Source organism: Ailuropoda melanoleuca, chromosome 2, assembly GCF_002007445.2.
Source record: "Ailuropoda melanoleuca isolate Jingjing chromosome 2, ASM200744v2, whole genome shotgun sequence".
Taxonomy (NCBI): Eukaryota; Metazoa; Chordata; class Mammalia; order Carnivora; family Ursidae; genus Ailuropoda; species Ailuropoda melanoleuca.
The window spans coordinates 36,701,671-36,720,851 of record NC_048219.1 but is presented as its reverse complement, the minus strand read 5'-3'; the positions used below and the strand labels follow the sequence as shown (position 1 = coordinate 36,720,851).

The 19,181-nt window shown below is 35.5% G+C and overlaps 1 protein-coding gene across 3 annotated transcripts in view; it reads right to left on the bottom strand.

Annotated features, from left to right (window-relative positions):
- The window catches only part of ATG4C (autophagy related 4C cysteine peptidase), an 88,809-nt gene that overhangs the window by 5,741 nt on the left and 63,887 nt on the right, over window positions 1-19,181 (bottom strand). For 2 of the 3 annotated variants that reach the window (XM_011223009.3, XM_034653603.1), the window contains exon 10: window positions 13,940-14,059. The exons of the other annotated variant lie outside the window; for it this stretch is intronic. In XM_011223009.3, the coding sequence (XP_011221311.1) occupies window positions 13,940-14,059 (120 nt within the window). The remainder of the gene's footprint in view (window positions 1-13,939; window positions 14,060-19,181) is intronic. 3 annotated transcript variants of the gene reach the window in all.

The window sequence follows — 19,181 nt, the reverse complement described above, 5'->3', positions numbered from 1 at the left end:
GTCAAATAATTTATCACATTTTTCCTATGTGCTACGTTGACAGGTTTCAAAATCTACAAAGGAAAAAGCTGGAGGACAGAAGTTAAGCAATTTCTTCCTTCATAATGCTCGTAGGTGTAAGGAAGAACAGAAATAGAACCGGGAAACGACCTCTTCTCCCCAGGCCAAAACCTTTACCTCTAGCCTCTGCCACCACACATGTAAAATTATGCCCAGTACAGAGCCGTCTAGACCTATGTGGTCTATATTCACCACTATATTCACAGTGGAGCTACATTTTATGTCGTGGTTAGGTTCTAAAGTCAGCCCATAATGTGAAAATCAAATACAGTCAAAATCATAGTCAAAATTATCTTCAAAAGGCCTTTAAATTGCTTAAAGGGTGTTATGCATAGTCTTGTATGTACAGCCCTGTTCCGTAACATGTGTAAATGTCCAATACACTACAGTCTATTTTAGTTTAGAGTATGTAATAAAGAGTACACATGGAAAAATACATTCCTGTTTTACTGCAAGAGTTCATGTAGTTGAACTGAAGTAAGTTAAATGTGCATGTGATACTCCTCTCTGTCTTCTCTCTGCTCAAACTCAAATTACTGCAACCCAACTTCTACCCCTCACTATACTGAAAATACTCTCTTCTGGTCTTCAAATAAAAAAGGCTTTTATTAGTTCCTGTTCTCTTGATATTTTTACAGCAATCAACGCTGCTAAGCATTACTTTCTTAAAATATTCACTTCCTTGATTTCTGTAATATTTTGCTTTCCTGTTTCTCCTCCTATTTTCTGAACTATTTCTTCTCTATCTCCTTCATTGACTCTACTTATTCCTACATCCCAAAATGTAGATATTAATCAATTATTGATCCTTTATCTTCTTTATATATTCTATATTCTCAAAAATATCTACTCTCAGTTTCAACCATTTCTCTGTTAGGCTTTGTTCTTACCCATAATTTACAGTTGAGGGAACTGAAAAATATTGAGGGGTTAGGTGACTTGTGCAAGTTCACATAGCTAGTAACTCACAGATACAAGATTTAAACTTAAGCAGTCTGGTTCTGTTATAACCACTATACTATACTGCCTCCTACAGTAAGTAGAGGCATGCTGCAATACCAGCTGAAACTGATCATTTCTGCCTCCCAAAATTAGCTCCCTTCCAGGCTTCTCCAGGGTTCTATCATTGATAACGTCATCTTTATTAATTAGGAATGGTTTTTGTGCCAACTGACAACAAGTAAGATAAAATATAACAATGGCTTTAGGTACCAGGAATTGTTATCACATAACAAAAAGTCTGACATAGCTAGCTTTGGTGAATTGATGTCAAACAACTCCTACAATTCTCTTGGCCTTTCCCCTCATGATCACAAAGTACTACTGAAACCCCAGGTGTTGAGTGCACATTCAAGGCAGGGGCAGGTAAATATAAGGGGAGTGACAGAACCACATCTAAATCTACCATTTTATCAGAAGAGCAAAATTTTTCCCAGATACTTCCAGCACACATCCACTTATATTTCACTGGCCAAAATGTGCTTAAATACAAGTGAGACCAAGAAAAATGAATATCTGGGTACACTGCTCCCCCAAATAAAAGCAGAATTCTCTTAGCAAAACAACAACAAAAAGAGGTGGATATCGAACAGGTAACTAATGGTGTTTACACACCATTCAGAGAGGAGAACCATGATAAAAATTAAAAAGGGTAATATGGTAAGGAAGGACAGGAAGGCTTCTGTAGGTTCTGTGGTCAGAAAAGGCCAAGCTGAGACCCAAATGACAAAAAGCAATCACACATTAGGGTTCTAGGAGAAGAGCACGCCAGGTAGGAAAATCAGCTAGTATGAAGGCCTAGGCTGCCAGTACACTTAGCATGTTCAAAGAACAGAAAGAAGGCTAGTGTGGCTCAAGGGTAGAGGGAAAAAGGAAGAATGGTTGGTACACAAGACCATATCATCCAGGCCCATGTTAGCCACATTAAACATTTCTACCTCATAACATTTTACCATAACCATTCCATAACATTCTACTGTAATATTTCTGCTCATGATGTTCCCATCACCTAGCCACCCTTCATACTTCCTTTCTGATCATACAAACTCAAATCAGTCCTCAAAGCTCCATCCCAAGTTCCACTGCCAAGTACCTTATTCTGAAGTGCTTATAACTCTCTCCAAAGTCCTACAGATTTGTCAGGTGTAGCACAAGGATTACAAACATGGACTATGGAACTTAGTCTCTGCTCAAAACCTGGCTAATACCTACAAACTAAATGACGCTGGGCAAGTTCCTTAACTACACTGTCTCATTTTCCTTAGGCTGTAAAATGTCAGTATTGATAGCATCAACGCCATGAAGTTGTTGTGAAGATTAAATCAGTTAATATATGTAAAGTATTCAGAAGATTACCTGGCCTCTAATATGTTGGCTATTATTGCTGCCATTATTATCACAATGTTAGTATTTACTAAATACATTTGTACAGTCATTTATCTTTAAAATCCATTTCATGTCTTCCTAACTAAACAATAAGTCCCTTGATGATTTTAAAAGAAATCAGAGTTCTTACCATGAAATCCCAGAAGTAGAGAAGACCTATGAAAGAAAAATATCCCTCAGATTTCAGTTGGAGAACACAGAAGTAGGAAGGGAAATATAATCATGAACGTAAATCTGACACATTAAGGTGTTTACAAAAAGACATTTACCACAATAGTAATGGATATGAGAAATTATATACCATTGGAGAAAATGGGAATGCTTATTCTCAAAGAGGAAGCAAACTTATTCTCTTGCTTTGTGAGATGAAAGAGTAAAAGTTACACAGAGAATGATTCCAACTCAATATAAGAAATCCTTTTTTAATAATGACGGTCTATCCAAAAATTGAAAAGACTTCCAAGGAAAATAATTAGCTCACTATTACCTGAAATGAAGACTAGACAGTCAACTGTCTGGACCATGTGGATTGATGAATAAATAGGAGACTGTAGAGAATAGTGCTTATGAGCACATATTCTCAAAGTTAAACTGTCTGAGGTTTGAATCTCAGCACTACCATTAATTAGTTGTGATCTTTATGAAGGTTACTGAACCTCTGTAAGTACAAGATTCCTCATGTGGGATATCAGTACCTACCTCAGAGGGTTTGTGTAGATTAAATGAGATAATGTATATCAAGTATGTAGCACAATATCAAACATATGGTAAGGACTCCACAAATGTTAGCTTTGGATTGAATAACCGCTAAGATCTCTTAGATATCTAGAAGTCAATGGCTGTAATATAAATTTTGTTCTATAGCTAGAGGACAACTGGCTACCTGTAAATATTTTTCCTACGTGGACATCCATTCCATAATCAAACAATTTCCTAATACTCACATTTTTATTTGAGATTTTCTGGCCTCAAATATCAGTACTATTAGGTAGTTAAGTTTATCATTAGAAAAATAGTATTTTATTTTATAATTATCTTTAGGCTGAGAACAAGTGAAAAAAAGGAATAATAGGAGATGTGAGATAGGATAAAAAATAATCTACATCAGGCCTTTTACAAGACAGCAGAGCAGAGGAGATACAATCTAAGTTCAGGGATTGGGAAAGAAATGTGTTGACAGGATACTTATGAAAAGTGAGCAAGTTCGCCCTGTAGAACTTGGAGAGGAAGAGTATACAGAAGCACAAAAACAGAGGTGAGACACAAAACTCAAAACAAGGAAACTCACTGAAAGCCTACATACAGACACAATTCCCAGGTCCCTCCTCGCAACCAACACCCTTCTTTGCTCCACACTAGCCATCCTACCGACAGAAAAATAAAGATTTATTCTTTGAAAAAACTGAGAAAAGATATGGCCTTTATTATACCAGGCACAGTGATGACTACAGAAGCTAAAGAATTAAGCAAGACTCTAAAATATTAAACCAGAGGGCCCTCAGCATCCTTCACTTTTTGGTCCTAGAGCACAGCAAGCAACATACATTCCACAGGGAGATGGCAGAACTCCTCTCTGAAAAAAATGGTACAACTCCAGCAAAAAGGCTACCACTTACTAACACCTGGAGGTCACCCAATGAAAAGGCAAGCTCATCACCTGACCATCTTAATATGAAAATCACCAGCTAAAAAGCCATGCTCAAACACACAGAACTTCTACTCACCTCTTTAGTGCCTCACTCTTAAGTATAAACAGACACAGAAGATCACCAGTTATTTGAGGGAAAGCATCCAAGGGAGAACTGGAAGATTAAAGCAAAAACAAAAAAGGATCCAGAAGGAAACAGAAACAGCAAAAGAAGCAGAAGGAAATTTTAAAATTACTATAATTAATTTCATTGGGGAGGAGAAGAAATAATATATCCATTAAAAAAGAAGAGAATACAACAGAAGAAATAGGTGAAAACATACTAGATTTGCTATAATTCAATTACTGAGCTCTTTGCTAATTTATAAGACGAACTTATTACAAAATCTCTTTATTTTTTTTTTAAGATTTTATTTATTTATTTGACAGAGATAGAGACAGCCAGCCAGGGAGGGAACACAAGCAGGGGGAATGGGAGAGGAAGAAGCAGGCTCGTAGCGGAAGAGCCTGATGTGGGGCTCGATCCCGTAACGCCGGGATCACGCCCTGAGCCAAAGGCAGACGCTTAACCGCTGTGCCACCCAGGCGCCCCTACAAAATCTCTTTAATTCATTCTTTCATTCAACAAATATTTATGAATTCCTCCAGTGTGACAGGCAGTGCTAGGCACTGGGGAAACAATAATATACAAAACCAACAAATACCCCTTATTGAAATTACATTCCAGTAGAGTAGAAAGGTGGTAAATAAATTAAATATGTGTAATGTGTTTATATATGATATAGTAGAGAGAGTGTGTGTGTGTGTACTTAAATGAATATGCTAAGGAGAAAAATAAAACAAGGAAAGAAGGAAATAACAAATACACAAAGGGTGGCCAGGAAAAGCCTAAGAAGGTGACAGCTGAAAAAAGTGACGGAAGGAATCATGAGAATATATGCAGGAAGAGAATTGCAGGCACAGGATAACAAGCAGAATCCTTGAAAGAAAAGGATACCTCACATTTTCAAGGAGGCTAAGTGTGGCTGGAATTGAGAGAGGAAGGGAATAAGGTCAGAGGGGAGGGAGAAAAGGGGGAGATTCCACTTACTGAAGGCCTTATACATAACTGGAAGAGTAATGGGCTTTTACTCTGAGTTAGAAAGCTACTGTAGTTTTGAATTAAGAAGTAACATGTTACTTTAGTATGTAATGTTAGTTACATTTTAATAAAATCACTCAGGCTGCTATACTGAGAAGATATCCTATAGATAAGAGCAAGGGAGATCAGTTAAGAAGCTACTGCAGGGGCGCCTGGGTGGCACAGCGGTTAAGCGTCTGCCTTCAGCTCAGGGCGTGATCCTGGCGTTATGGGATCGAGCCATATCAGGCTCCTCGGTTATGAGCCTGCTTCTTCCTCTCCCACTCCCCCTGCTTGTGTTCCCCTCTCTCGCTGGCTGTCTCTATCTCTGTCTCTGTCGCATAAATAAATAAAATCTTTAAAAAAAAAAAAAAAAGAAGCTACTGCAATAATCCCAAGGAAGATATGATGGTGTACCAGGGTAATAATGGTAATGGTAAGAAGTCACCAAATTCTAAATCTATTCTACAGGAGAGATGATAGACTTTGCTGATGGACTGGGCATGGGTTGTGAGACAGAGCAAGGAATCCAGGACGATTCCCAGTTTTTAGACTAAGCAATCAGAATAATGCAGTTGCCATTTACAGAGTAACCAAATTCTTTTCATTTGGTTTATTTTACTTCTACAATTTACTTAAGTAAAATTTTTTTGGATAGATTTAAGACAAAACTGTAATGCCATGATCCTTTCTATACAGAGTATTCATGTGGTAAAATTACAATGAAATAAAACTAATTTTATGTTAGGATTTTTTAATGGGTTTTTCAATTATAACTTAAAGAATTAAAACAAGTATTTTATAAATATAATTATATAGAGGGCCATGATGAGATTAATCTTACCACCAAGAACAATCATTAAGAAATGGAAAAAATAGATAAAGCAACTGTTAGAAAGCAGGTGAGAGCAACTAAGAAAAGTATGTCTTGAGATGTGAAAATCTTAGGGGATGTACATCAGGAAATGACAGAAGCCAGAAGACAATGGAATAAATATCTTTAAGGTACAGAACAAAAACTGTTAAAACAGAATTCTGTGTAGCAAAAATATCCTTCAATAATAAAGGCAAGCTCATCATCTTCCCTTCCCCTCTCAAACAATTCATTTCTAAAGCCACTACACAAGGCTAAGCAAAACAGGCATTCATGCCAGGGTCAGGGATGTCACTCTGGTCTACTGAGTGTGTGGAAGCCAGACTGGAACCGGGCAGATAACACTGTAATCGACTGATCAAAGTTAACATCACCATTAAAGGGACAAACTGAAATCATGTGCCAACCGCTAGGATGCAGTAAGAACATACAGAATCATTTCCATGATATACCTGACAAAGATGCATAACCTGAAAAATCATGAGAAAACATCAGACAAACCCAAACTGAGGGGATAATCTATAAAATTATCAAAAGTATCTTGTTAAAAAAAAAAAAAGCAAAAACAAAAATTTCCTATAATCTTTGAAAATATCAAGGTCATGTGAAAGTCAAGAAAAGATGAGGAACTATTCTATATTAAAAGGGATTCAGTTTATATAAATCCAACACATTATTCTGAACTGGAGCCTTTTGTTACACAGAGCATTATTGGGACAATTAGCAAAACATGAATAGTTTCTGAGGGTTACATGGTAACAATGTACAATGCTACTTTCCTGATTTTGATAGTTGTATTGTGGTTAGGTAAGAGAATGTCTTTAGGAATTGCACACTTAGTTTTTCAATTATGGGGCATCATGTTGGCAACTTATTCTCAAATGGCTCAGGAAAAAAGTTGCACTATATATATTACACTATATATTTGCACTATATTTACAACTTTTCTGTAAGGTTGCAATTATTTCAATTTTTTAATGAAGACAAAATAAAGTTGTATTCAAACAAACAAAAACTGAGAGAATTTATCACCAGCAAACAGCACTAGAGGAAACCATCAAGAAAGTTCTTCAGAGGGAAGCAAAATGATCCCAGAAGGAAACAGAATAATACAGGAAAGAATGAAGGGCATCAGAAAGGGTAATACTGAGTATTTAAAACAAAGTGCTCTGTAGAATTTAAAATATATGTAGGATTAAGATATATGACAACAAAGCACAAAAACAGACTTTAAGGAAAAAATATTATTAGAGATAGAGGGTCATGTAATTATAAAAGAGTCAATTCAATAGAAAGACCTACTAATACTAAATTTGTATATAACTAGTAACATGGCCTCAAAATATACAAAACAAAAAGCAAGAGAACTTGAAGGAGAAATTAACAAACCCACAATTACAACTGGAAACTTTTATCACATATCTTACATACTATGCAGGAACAAAAAGGACATGAAAAATTTTAACAACACAATTAACTACTTAGAGACAAGAGGAAGGGAAGAAGATTGTTAATAGAAATATCAAAGGATTAAACAGAACTATTCATAGAGATGGTGAAGTCTAAAGAAGTGGAAGATGGAAGAGGTACTGTTTTAGATGTACTCCCAGTAAACCTGCTTCATCATATTCACCCAACTTCCAAATTTTCCACCTCTCTCAATTCTCCCAGACCATTTGCTTCCCTATCCACAGGGATTCCATGATTGACCATTTCAATGAAATAAAAGATACACCTAACTCTACCAAAAATACTGCTATCTCTATCACGCCAGACTCTATCGCTCATCTTATCTGCTTGCAATTCAAGGTTTTGAAGCATTCTTAAAGCAAGCCTTGAAAATGTATTGATTAAGTTCATTGTAATTAAGAGGACCCTCACTATTCTCTTGCTGATTTTTACTAATTTTAGTGTGGTAGGTTTAAATAGGGCAGATTTTGTGGACCAAGTAAGACTTTTTTCATCTGACTTTAAGAAAAATGCAATGAATAACTCTTATAAAATGTTTTGTACTCGCTAAATTAAATTATATGTTTCCTATTTTTCTTGTCCATATGCTATATTTTTATGGAATTTAAAATTTTTGTTATCCACTTATTGTGGATTTAATGTTCATCTTGTCCACTTAGACTATATGTTCATGAAGCTAGGAGTCATAACTTTCTTGTTCACCAGTGCATACCCAGCTTCAGACAATCATTCAACAAACATAGCAAGTACTTACTATGGGCCAGGCACTGTTCCAGATGCTTTGGGATACATAAATGACCTAAAGAGGCAAAACATTCCTGCTCTGGTGACATTTATATTCCACTGGGGAAGACAAATAATAAATATAATAAGTAAATTATATAGTGTATTAGAAAGTAGTAAGTGCTAAAAAACTAAAATAAAATTACAAGAAGGAATGGTGGGGAACACTGCACATTTAAATAAGGTGGTCAGAATAGGCCTCATTGAGGAGACATCTGAGCCAAGACTTAAAGGAAACAAGAGAATCAGTCCTGCAGATATCTGAGGGAAAAAGCATTCCAGTCCACTGCAATTAGGCTAGACATCTACAAGGAGACGAACGTGACTAAAGCAGAGTAAAAGAGGGTGGAGAAAGAGATGAAGGGTTGATGTAAGGGAATGGGGCATGGAGACACACATCATCTGAAGCCTTGGAGGATATGGTAAGAACTTTTTTATTTATAAGTGAGCAGAAAAGTCAGTGCGGGTTTCTGAAGAAAGGAGTGGTATCCTTTGACTTAGGTTTTAAAAAGATCAGTGAGGCTGCTAAATCAAGAACAAGTTTGGGGGAAGGGGGCTTAAAAACAAATTAGGCCATTGCTGACCACAACAGTATCTGTAGAGGTATGAAAAATTGTCTGATTCTAGATATATATTGAACATCTAATTGGTTATAGGATATAAGAGAGAAAGGAGGTAAGGGTAACTCCAAGCTTTTGGCCTTAGCAGATAAAAGGATAAATTTGCCCTTAGATGAGGAAAATTATGAGCAGAAACAGGCTTGAAAAGGAATATCAGAATTTGATTTTGGAAATGTGCATCAGACATACAAAGGATGCTGAATGGCATTTGGACATCTATAATTGGAAAGAGAGGTTTGAGTTAAAGACGTGATCTTGGTTTTAGTTGACTTATAATTGATATTTAAAGCTATAGGACTAATTGAGATCACCAAGATAAAAAAGACATGAGAACTAAAGACTAAGCCACGGGTGCTCCAACATTAAGAGACTGGGGAGAAGAGCAAAGGAGAATTGGGAAGAAAAAACTAGTGAAGAATGAGAAAAACCAAGAGAGTGGTTGTAGAAGCCAAATGAAGAAGATGTATGAAGGTGTAGTGGGTGTTCAACTATGGCAAATAATAATGTTAGGATAGGTGGGATGAAGACTAAGATATGACCAATGGACTTAGCAATGTGGGGGGCATCAGTGACCCCGAGAGAAGTTTTGGCAGAGTGATAGGGGGTGAGAGCACTCAAATCTTGTTGATTACCTGAACTGCCATATTAATGAACTATTAATTTTTTTCTCCTAGACACTCAGATGTAAAGTAGATTTGTTTTGGGGCTCTCCCTTTCACTTGCCCTCAAGTCCTAGAAACTGCTTAGTCTTATAGATTCTACTTTTACAAACTCTTAAAACAGTTCCTTCCTCTCCCATCCCACAGCTCTGTCCTCAACCAAGTCTTTGAAGAGGGCATTACAAATCAATGAAGAGAGGTTAGGCTTTTTAATAAATAGTGCTAGAACAACCAGTTATCCATGCTTCCCCAAAAAAGATGCAGATCTTAATACATACACAAGTTCTAAATGTGAAACATAAAACTTTTAGTAGAAATGTAGGAGAATGTAGGAAATGTGTTTGTGACTTTTGTTATTACAGATTTTGTTGATAAAAAATTCAAAACCCATAAAGAAAAAGATTTATTAATTTGACTAAAATTAAAGACACCATTAGCAAGTGAAAATAACAGCCTGCGAGAATATATTTGCAATAGAGCCAACAAGTGGTAGTATCCAAAATTATAAATTTGATTTGATTTCCTTCAACTCAAACAACCTTATAGAGAATTAGAGAAAGGAAATAAATAAGACATTCACAAAAGGGGAACCAAAGGACCAATAAACTTTGATAAGATGCTCAATTTCACTATTAATCAGAGAAATACAAATTCAAACTACAAAGAGATACTTTGTAGTTATATTTATATCCATGAGATTTATATCCATGAAGTTGGTTAAAAGTATAAAAGTCTTACAATATCGAGTGTTAATAAGGATGTGAATCATTGGAAATTTTCATATACTGCTTGGTATGATAACTTTGGAGAGCATTTGACATATATCTAGCAAATCTAAAAATATGCATACCCTGTGACCCAGCAATTCCACTCTAGTGTATCTAAGGTATCTACTGTAATAATCCCAGTTATCGCAGAATATGTAAATGAAGAGATAGGAACAAGAATATTCTTAAAAACATTATTTGTAATTGAAAAATGAAACAAGCTAGATGACCATCAACAAAGGACAGTTTAAATTAAAAGTAGTACATTACAAAATGTACTACTATTCAGCAGTTATGAATAAGCTAGACCAATACATATAGATCTAATTTCTAAGTCACTCTTAAATGAAAAAGCAAATTTCAGGATATATACATTTTCATATAAACATATCATTTACAATAAATTTAATAACATGCAAAGTTATATATGTTGTTTATGGATTATATATAAAGTATGAGTATCATATACTAACTTAGGGTAACAGTTAACACTGGGAAGGAGGGAAGAGAATAAGGTTGGGGAAGGTTAACATGCTTCAATTATATGTGTATTTTTTTTCCCCTTATGCTCAATGGTAGCACATGGGTATTTATTATGTTATTCTTTATATTTCTGTATGCTTGAAATTAAAAAACTAATTTAATAAAATCAACATATTGCTAAATTACAAACCTCTTTAGCCTGGCATTCAAGACTCTCCACAATATTATCCAACCTCCTTTTCTAGCCTCATCCTTTGCTGTCTCCTACAGCAGTGTTTCCCAAGCCTTGGACATATATATGCCTCCTTCACTGTTTTTTTTATGTATGCCATCTCTGTTACGATTAATGATTCTTTTCCTTTCCACACTTTTTAACTTAAATAGCCTTGTACAAATCACTAATCAACAGGAAATCACATGTTTAATATGCCAGTTATATTTTTCTAGTATGAATATAAATAAATACATATGGATTAAAATATGTATCCTGGTGCTACCTAAAAACATCGAGTATCACACCTTGGGTTGCAGTCTTACACCAGTGGTTGTCAAATTTGGTGTACAAGACTACTTGGGAGGCTTGTTAGAACTGGAGAATCCCAAGCCACAGAGGATCCTAATTTATGCAGTCAGAAGACAGAAATCCTACTCTACATGTACCGTTGGCACCTAACAAATTGGACTATTTGCCATTCTCTACACAAGATCTACATTTTCCTTTTCCAATACCTTTCCTCTTATTTCCTCTGCTTGAAGTAACTTAAGCCTACACTTTAACGTCCAAATTAAATATCACCATCACAAGAAAGAACTTTGACTTGGATGTGACATTGCTCTCATTTCAACATCCATCCTTCTGGTGTCAATTTATTTCTATTTCTGTATGGGTGCTTATCATATTCAATGTAATGTATGTTTACTTGTCTTATTCCCTCTCCTGGCCTATAAATGCTACTTGAGGGCAGAAGCCTTATACCTGTTCAAAAGTAGGGATTACGGCTTGGTCATTTTATGCTTTCAACATGGTAGTTACTCAGATACTTGCTGAGCTGAGCTCTGCTAAACACTGAATTAATTTCACAATTTTTATTAACATTTTAAAAGTCATATAGTATAAGGCATTAGAATACTCATCCATACAGCATTACAAATCAAACAGGAGACTCTAGGCTACATAGCTTTATTTTCAAAATGAGACAACTGAAATTACATCCTGCATTGAAACAAATAATTTAAATTGTTTTAATTTTTAAAGAGAAAAAAGTAAGTTTAACATAAAAATGCCAAGTTCAGTTTTTAAGATGAAAAGGAAAACTATTTAACTTACAACCTTTCAAGCAAAAGTAAATGATCAAGTTATTAATCAACAAAAAGAGTTTTTGATACTGCTATGAAAAGCTATTAACTTAAATACAGCACTATTAAATAAAGTTAATTGACTCTGGCAAAATTCTTAGTACTTCCAAATGATATTTCAATATGGTTTCCCTTTGTTTTAATATTGCATATTACTCTGATGCATCATGAGCAATAATTTCTAAGTATTTTTCCCATGTAAAAACCATAATATATATAAATATATAGGCTATATATATATATTATATATAATATATATATATAACCCACAAAAACTAAGTTTTAATCAGGAAATATCAATATGCAACTCATTTGTTCATTTTGTTTTTTCAATTTGGTAATAATCTGATTTGTTTCTATTCCAGGAATAGACTACTTTATTGTTTTAAACACACTTATTTTCACCTAGATAGAAAACAATCTAGTAGAAACAGAAGCAGGGCTTCAAAGGGAAATGTTTGTCAACATCAATCTATACTACAATATTATCTGGATTTGTGTATTTTAGCATGTATTTTACAGGATAACTTTATAAAGATAGAATTGCCAAAGAAAAAGTAAACAAATGTATACACTAACTTCAAGTAATAAAAGAGGAGGGAAATGCAAAAGACACATTTTGTTAAATTCACTTGGCCCCCTGGGTTAAAAAGGAGGATTTTTTGAAAAGACGACAACTATGAGAAATGAAGAATAAGGAAAGGTTCTCACATATCTCATTTTCTCCTCTCATTCATTTTTCTGTCATGTTCCTGTTAAATTTCCTCTTTTACACGGCAGGTCAAGTAAACTAAACTTAGCTTATATGAAACTTTTTTATTTAACTTTTTCATTCTATTTTTACATTGTAAAAAATCAAATTTCAACCCACCGGGTCCATTTTCCAGAAGAAAACTAACTGGAAATTAAAGCAGTAATGAATATTATTACACCTGAGCTCAAGTTAAAAATTCTAAAAAATGAGTCTAGTATTAGTTTTACTTACCATAAAATGATAGCCTTTAATTATTGATACTAATGAAGACAGCCATCCAGTTATGCTTACTTCCCAAATAGGTAAGCTTTTTTATTTTCTGAAGTACTAAATATAGACAGACCTTAAGGTTCTATAAATATTTTAGCAGTACTCAAGGACCCAAAAAATGCAGAAGTTTAAAGGTAATGAGAGGGAGTTAAATAAACCTATTTCAAAGATCCTATAAGTAGAATAGATCAGATTAGACAAGCTTATTGGAAGGTAACAACACAGCTCATTTTATAAAGCAGTTCTGAGAAATTCAAAAATACCATTCCTCTTTTAAAAAAAAAATCAAAGAAGCACTTGGACTAACAAGAAATAATGCACAATTTGGCTTGATCAAATACTTCATTAATTTTTTTCTACCCCCTAAGGTATTGCCCTTTTAAAATCCTCTTCAAATAAAATATAACCTAATTGCTTTCACATGGTTAGTTTGCAAAAGGGATTTTTATTTCAACAGTGCCACCTAGTGGAGCAATTGATATTTTCAACTGGTCACTAGTTGGTTTCATTAGTCTCAAAGGCTAGGAGTCCCCAAATAGTTTCATTATCTGGTTCACAATATTCCTAATAACATTAACATTCAAGGGGAAATTTTACAAAAGGATAATTTACAGATTTTTGTTCTCTTATAGGCTATCTCTAATAAAAAAAAATAGGTCACTTGCAAATATTATATTTTAAATAAAGTACCTTAGTGATTTCTTCAGAAGCTCGTTTGAAGTCCTGAACATTTCGACAGTAAAATCCTATTGTACAGCTAGGATCCATTTTTCGAAATGACATCTTTTTGGGAGAAGGGCAGTGGAATGTCTGCAATTTTAAAAGTTCTTTAGGATTAATTTAGTTTTATTTGATGGACTTGAGTATATACAAGATATTACTTAATTTAAAATTTGCCATCTGGCTTTTCTCATAAACATGCTTTCAAACAGTGTTTTGGTCTATCCTAGGCTAATGGTCCTTTCCACTCTCCACAGCTGTAAAACATGACCGCCAACATTGTTTATATTCAATTCAAATCCCGACCTTATGTGGCATTAGTGCCATTCTGTAAAAGAAAACAAGTACATCAAAGCGGTATGCATTTCTGACACTCAGAGAAGGGAGGAAAAATGTGCCACTGGAAAAGACGTACATAAGCTAGTACAAGGTTAAGAATCAAGTTAGTTATTTCTATGAAAATTCAATTAAACCTGGTGTGGTTTTTTTGAGATATTTATTTATTTATTTGAGAGAAAGAGAGAAAGAGCAAACATGACCAAGGGGGGAGGGGCAGAGGAGAAGCCGACTCCCTGCTGAGCAGGGAGCCCCATGCCAGGCTGGATTCCAGGACCCTGAGATCATGACCTAAGCCGAAGGCAAGACATTTAACCGACTGAGCCACCCAGGCGCCCCTTTTTTGAGATATTTTTAATGTTTAAAAACCCTTTAATAAGAATATCAAGACTTTGTAAACAAATACACAGTCATGTGAATGTTCCATAATGATATGAAAAGAGGTCAACTTCAGAGTTTCAGCAGTTGACACAATTAATATATAATTGCATATCCTCCCAACCCACTCTTCTACTATGCTTTACTTTAAATTCTTGTTTATTCCCATATGGGACACAGTTGAAAATTGTTGTTATGGTCCTTGCGCTCTCCTTACCAGTCCTCCTGTCCCTCTAGTTCACTTTTTTCATGTGGTCACAGTGCCACACATCTAAATTGGCTGGGGAGGCTGCACTAGCCTCTCTGCTCTTGCTAATGAGATACAGATGACTAGTAGACATCTGGGATCTTTAGAAAATGCAAAAGGGAAGAATATAAAGCTAATCACTCCAGTCTTTTTTCCTTCACCACCACATTCTGGTGCTCTCCTAAAAGACTTTTTTTTAACTGCTTGAATGCCCAGATATCTTTTTTTTTTAAAGATTTTTATTTATTACGTCAGAGAGAGACAGAGAGCGAGCACAAGCAGGGGGTACAGCAGGAAGAGGGAGAAGCAGGCTCCCTGCTGAGCAAGGAGCCCGATGAGGGAATCAATCCCAGGACCCTGGGATCATGACCTGAGCCGAAGGCAGATGTTTAACCGACTGAGCCACCTAAGTATCCTGAATGCTCAGGTACCTTGTCCTTAAAAATCACTGAGGTTACCAAAGACTGTTTTTCTGTGTATAAAAAAAATGTTTATATGTAAAAAAGGAGGGCCATAAAAGTATATATTTTCATATTTGTTTATGTTTGTATAAATGAACTGTAAGAATATACCAAAATGAAGTTTAGGAGAGAGAGAAAAAACTGGGCATGTGGTAGACAGGTGTGAGAAATGCTTTGCTGTATATTTTATATCTTTTAATTGAAGAATAAGCTCAATTAAGAAATGATCTGGGGGGGGGGGCGCGCCTGGGTGGCTCAGTCAGTTAAGCGTCTGCCTTCAGCCCAGGATATGATCACAGGGTCCTGGAATTGAGCCACATCAGGCTTCTTGCTTTGGGGGAGCCTGCCTCTCCCTCTCCCTCTCCCTCTGCCTGCCCCTCTCCCTGCTTCTACTCTCTCTCTCTTTGTCAAAATAAAATAAAATCTTAAAAAAAGAAAGAGAGGGAGGGAGGAAGGAAGAAAGAAAAATGATCTAGGGAGCACCTGGGTGATTCAGTCAGTTTAAACGACCGACTTGGTTTCCGCTCAGGTCATGATCCCAGGGTTGTGAGATGGAGCCCCCATCTGATTCCATGCTGGGGATGGAGCCTGCTTAAGATTCTCCCTCCCTCTCCCCAGCCCCTCCCCCATTTGCTTGTGCACACGTGTTCTTTCTCTCAAAAAAAAAAAAAGAGAGAGAGAGAGAAAGAAAAGAAATGATCTAGGCTGAATTTGAGTTCATAAACTTAAAATTTCCCTACATTTAATACAGGATTTTAACTTGAAACTATCTATTAAAATACAGAAAAACATAGGCTTTCATATTTATGTTCATGGTAAATGAGTCAAAATCACTCTTTTTTCTCCCCCATATCCATCCTAGTGATCCAATTAGTGTCCCATGTTATCATTAGAGGATATGCAAAATGCATACATTCAAGCTGCTTTTTTCCCTTATAGATAGTTCAGTCATATATTAGATTCATCCACTATCATTGCAGTAAATATAGGCCAAACAAATGTGTTTTCAAAACTATGACTTTCTATAAAACGCTTAGCTAATACTTTATACAGTGAGAACCAACCTAACTAAACTGGAGTCTCCAAAGTACGAGTCAACACAAGTACTGTCTTACTTCAAGGTTTTTCAATGCTGTTCACCTGCTTTATTTATTTGTTTTATTGAAGACAGATCTGAAAAAGCACAAAAGAGCTACATAAAATGGTTAACAATATACAGGTGTGTATTAGTGTATAAGGCACAGCACAGATAGCTCTAGATCATATTTACAAAAAGTTATTCAAGGGGCCCCAGGGTGTCTCAGTCAGTTAAGTAGCTGCCTTCGGCTCAGGTCATGATCCCAGGACCTGGGTTGGAGCCCTGCGCAGGCTTAGTAGGGGGTCATTTTCTCCCTCTCCCTCTGCCCCACTTCCCCACTTGTATTCTCTATCTCTCTCTCTCTCTCAAATAAATAAGTAAATCTTTTTTTTTTAAGTTATTCTACACACACACACAAGCTATCTAAAAATAATAACCCACCTCCTTCAAAGCCAATAATAAGGAATGTTTATTTAGTTTTTACTACTTGGGGATAAGGAAGAAGGGCCAAAGGTTTATACAGGGTCCAACAAAGTATTTTTTAAACTCATCTACAAGGATGTCCTACATTATGCTAAATTACTGTTTTCATATAAGAACCAATAAGACTAAACCAAATAACACTTAGTGTTGCTTCACCGTATTGCCTCAATCATCATAGATAGTAATAACAAACACTACATTGTTATTCATGGTTGCTTTAATATCTACAAAGAACTTTTTAAATTATTCACAAAAATACAGATATAAATCTCTGATAACTGAAAACTGAAATTGCTATTGGGTGTTACCATATGAGTACTAGGACTCGTATTACACAGAGGCATTTTATACCATTAAAACTTAAAATTACATTCTTTTGTTCACCCAAGAAGATTCTGAAGTCAAGCCAACATTAATTTATAATTCAGAATCATTTCTGTTTATTGCAGAACAAGTTAGACTTTAAAATATTTTCCCAAGGGGTGTTACACAGCTATATTTACTTCATGATAATTCTTTGAGCTATGTATTTACAATTTCTTTTTTAATTTTTAAAATTCTGAAGATTGTTAAGAGTAGCACCCTCTACTTTACAAACACATTTTAGGGAGTATTTACTAGATACACTTCTGTGACAATGAAGTATGTTTCTGAAAAAACTAGTAAGGGTGAGTCAATTCCCATTTATTTCATTTTTTCAATACATTATTTATTCGCTGCCTCAACAAATAGTTATTAGGCACCTACTAAATGCCAGGTACTATTCTAGGCTTATTTTTTGGAATAGTGGGTCCTATTACGTAAACATACAAATAATACTGAAACAAATATTTTTAGGTGTAGCTATGCTATTTTGGTGATTTAGATGGAGCTTCCTAAGATAGTTAGAGAATACCCTTACTAAAAAGCACATCCTACTAACTGCAGTTCACATGTGTAATTCATAAAGGGTATATCTCTCACTGACAAATTCACTCATCCATCTATCTAATCACATCACATCATTCTTAAAGCTTTAATGCCACTATTCTCTGATTTTACTAGGGTAGATTAAAATAATCACCACTGCGTAGAGGTCCTAAAATCTGAAACTTGAAACTGGGGGCCCAGGAATCACAACAGACTAACATGTCTATTAATAAGGCTCTTCTTGGGGCGCCTGGGTGGCTCAGTCATTAAGCATCTGCCTTTGGCTCAGGGCGTGATCCCGGCCTTCTGGGATCGAGCCCCACATCAGGCTCCTCTGCTGGAAGCCGGCTTCTTCCTCTCCCACTCCCCCTGCTTATGTTCCCTCTCTCACTGGCTGTCTCTATCTCTGTCAAATAAATAAATAAATAAATAAATCTTTAAAAAATAAAATAAGGCTCTTCTTGCCTTATTANTCTTCCTCTCCCACTCCTCCTGCTTATGTTCCCTCTCTCACTGGCTGTCTCTATCTCTGTCAAATAAATAAATAAATAAATCTTTAAAAAATAAAATAAGGCTCTTCTTGCCTTATTGGTGGAATATTAGTAATTAGGAAATCAAATATTGCCTTAATAATAGAATAGAATCTGTTATTTATAACAGTTAGAACCGGTCATTCTGAAAGTGTATCATAAATAACATGACGTAGTAGTTTCTGGTTTGCGATATCTTATTAAATACACACACACACATATAAATATATACCTATGAAGATACAGATCTTCTAGTCTTCTCATCCCCACAATTGATACTCTACCTGAACCACTGACAGTGGGAACCCACAGTTCAACATACCCTCACTGCTAAAGGCCATTTGAGTTCTTCTCATTCCCTTCTAATTTCAAGTTATCTTTTCACAACTTTTTTCCTTAAGGTGGTTCATGCTGCTCCTTTATACCCCATTCTCTATATGAAAATTATAGACATATATACATTCATAACTACTTACGTTCACTTCACAATGTTAAAAACTCTGTGAAGACAGATAAAGATGAAGGAAATTCTTTTCTACAAAGTTAATATATAAATTCATATTTACTAATATATTTTATAAGAAAGTATCACAAGAATGCAAAATTAGGGGCGCCTGGGTGGCACAGCGGTTAAGCGTCTGCCTTCAGCTCAGGGCGTGATCCTGGTGTTATGGGATCAAGCCCCACATCAGGCTCTTCTGCTATAAGCCTGCTTCTTCCTCTCCCACTCCCCCTGTTTGTGTTCCCTCTCTCGCTGGCTGTCTCTATCTCTGTCGAATAAATAAATAAA